This window comes from Ictalurus punctatus, chromosome 9 (assembly GCF_001660625.3).
Source record: "Ictalurus punctatus breed USDA103 chromosome 9, Coco_2.0, whole genome shotgun sequence".
NCBI lineage: Eukaryota > Metazoa > Chordata > Actinopteri > Siluriformes > Ictaluridae > Ictalurus > Ictalurus punctatus.
The window spans coordinates 9,636,942-9,640,000 of NC_030424.2; the positions used below are offsets into that span (position 1 = coordinate 9,636,942).

At 36.7% G+C, this 3,059-nt stretch overlaps 1 protein-coding gene across 1 annotated transcript in view; it reads left to right on the forward strand.

The window, feature by feature from the left end:
* The first annotated feature begins 1,173 nt into the window (after positions 1-1,173).
* The window catches only part of gchfr (GTP cyclohydrolase I feedback regulator), an 11,503-nt gene continuing 9,617 nt past the window's right edge, over positions 1,174-3,059 (forward strand). Inside the window, exon 1 of the mRNA XM_017476794.3 lies at positions 1,174-1,326. Within this exon, the coding sequence (XP_017332283.1) occupies positions 1,291-1,326 (36 nt within the window). The 5' untranslated portion in view covers positions 1,174-1,290. The remainder of the gene's footprint in view (positions 1,327-3,059) is intronic.

A 3,059-nucleotide genomic window follows, 5' to 3' on the forward strand; every position in this document is an offset into this window, starting at 1 on the left:
GTTTTGTTTAAATATCTTTTTTTTCCATTTAGTACTGCCATTCAGAAGCTACATAAGATATTTACAAAATAAAAATAAAATAACAATTTACACTGATGATCTTGTTAAAAAGTTTACATCCCCCTGGCTCTTAACGTATCCTGTTTCCTTCTTGAGCATCAGTGAATGTTTACACCTTTTGTAATAGTTGTGTACGAGTCCCTCAATTGTCCCAAGTGTGAAAAAATGGATCACAAAGTCATATAGCTGCTGTTGGAAAGGGATCAAATATGCAGAAGTTGCTGGAAAAGCAAAGAATATGAAGGAAAAGGAGGATTTTTCTGAAGAACAGTGCGCAGTTTAACTGCTCAGGACAAGCAAGGGACTCATGAACAACTATCACAAAACATAAAAACAATCATTGATCATCCAGGTGATGACACACAGTATTAAGAATCGGACGTGTGTAAACTTTTTAACTGGTTCATTTGTGTAAATTTAGATATTATTGTGTCATGTGGACTATATGTAAACATTAAAATGTAAATAGCATGTGTTGTGTTAAATAGCTAATTCAGGGCAGAACTAAATAAAAAACTAAAAATAATTTAAATTTTCCCTATTGGTTATATTATTATTATTATTATTATTATTATTATTATTATTATTATTATTATTATTATTGTTATTATTATTGTTGTTGTTGTTGTTGTTGTTGTTAACATTTTTGCAGAATCTGCAAGTGGTATGTAAACTTATGACCACAGCTGTAAATATGTAATAAAGTCTGTGGGTTTTAACACATTTTAAAACAAATCATTACAAATATTTTTTTTTAGGTATTTTTCGGTATACAGAGGGATCCAATTACATCCTTTCAACCAATCCTTCATCCATCATCAGTAACCGAACAGACCTGCTCTTCACTTCGTAGAACAGTTCTGAGGTCAGTTCAAGATAATTGCTCATGTGAATTCACATCATAATAAAATGGCGACATAAATTACTAGTAGAAAGATTTTTTTGCTGAGTCGGTTACTAAAACTTCAAGTGTTAAATCCCATACGGCTTCCTACTCCCTATAGTAATTCACTACTTTTCACTTGGATTGCACGCTGCACGCAGCGCACTTCGTGTCCAATAGGAAGCCGCTCGGATTGAGCCTCGCTCTCTGATTGGTCCGACGTGGTGGGTGTTGTTTCCGCATTCCATTGTAAACTGAGTGACCGCGCTGTGGTTAATTCTGCAGCGCGACAGTGACTCAAATCCTCTGGGGAAACTCGTCCCACAGCTCCGCGTCGAAACCTGAAGATGCCTTACATTCTGATCACCACACAGATCCGACTGGTGTGTATATATTATCCAGGCTGTTATCTTTCAGTAAGATATGACTGATTAGACAGGTGTGTCAGCTTTGCATCGTCCTGCTTTTGTAACGATTTAAAATAAATTAAGGAAATTACCTACAACATGCGCACATTACTTTACATGAATTAGCAAGTAGCTTTTGTATTTAGCACATGTTGGAATTTTGTTAAAGCAACCTGCTGAGCTTGTTTTGTTGTAGTAACTGAAACTGTGATCGTTGTGAATTTAGTGCCGCTTGCTTCCGGCTAGTAAGTCAACTGTTAATCAGACATGTGTTTCAGACAGAACTTCCGGTTTGCCCTCTTAGGGGAGCAATAGACTTTGCTCCATGAAGCAGATTAAAGGATTATATTTAGCTGCATATTGTGTACGTGGTCGTTTGTTACTTTATGAGGAAATGTCAACAAATTGAAGACACAAGGCTCATAATAATACACCAGTAATATCTAAGTCTGTGTTTCTGAAACTCCAGCATATTGATTATGTGTTCAGAGGGCAGAAATAATGTCTGTCTGCCTGTGTCTGTGAGTGAGTCTAGAAACAGTCAGATAGAATATTATACACATACAGTCCCATCTGAAAGTATTGGAACAGCAAAGCCAAGTCGTTCGTTTTTGCTACACTGAAGACATTTGGGTTTGAGATCCAAAAATGAATATACTCCGACAGATCTGAATTTCAGGTTTCATTTCCTGATATTTACATCTAGATGTGTTTAAACAACGTAGAACATGGTACGTTTTTTTGTGAAAAAGTATGGGAACAGAAAGTCTCAAACTAAATTGAAGTAAATAATACTTCATATTTGGTTAATATCCCTTGCTTTCAATATCTGCATCAAGCCGGTGACCCAGTGACCACCAAACTGTTGCGATCTTCTTTTTGATGCTTTTACCACAGTTTCTTTCAGTTGCTGTTTGGTTGATGTCCTTTGGTTGATGAAGTCCTTTGTTGTGTTGCCAGTAGTTTGGGGGCTTTTTTTTTTTGCTGCATAGTGAAGTTCTTGCTAATTAGACTGATGTATTTCTCTTTAAATTGGCAGACAGAATCTTGCTGTAGACTTCTAAATTCATTCTGCTGCTACCATCATGAGTTACATCAGCAATAAAGATTAGTGAGATTTTTCCAGAAGCAGCCATGCAGGCCCAAGCCATGACACTACCTCCACCCTGCTTGACCTGATCGCCGTCCTGTGGAGGTTGTTGGTGATGTCACTGTTTAGGTTTTTCTTCACAGCTCTCACAATGTTTCTGTCATCACCTGCTGTTGTTTTCCGTGGCCGACTTATTTGATTTCTGGTTGTTCGTACATTACATTACATTTCAGGACATTACAAATTCTTGTATTGGTTATGCCTAATGCTTGTACAATGGCTCCGATTGATTTTTCCCTCTTCTCTTAGCTTCAAAATTGCTGGAATTTCTCCCATAGACAACTCTCTGTTTTTCATGTTGGTTTATCCTTTTTAAAAAATAAATGTAGTCTTCACAGAGAAAACCCAGCACTCAAACAAAGAGTAGACATTCAGAGCTGTTAATCGTTTAAACTATCAACCTACCAGGACACACCTGGGCAACAGGAAACACCTTTTGGACAGGTGTTAAATATATTTGATGACTTGAAAAATGGGTGGGTTCAAACAAAGCTGCCATGTTCTTAGTTGTTTAACACATCTAGATGAAAATATCATTGAACAAAATCTGAAATTGTGT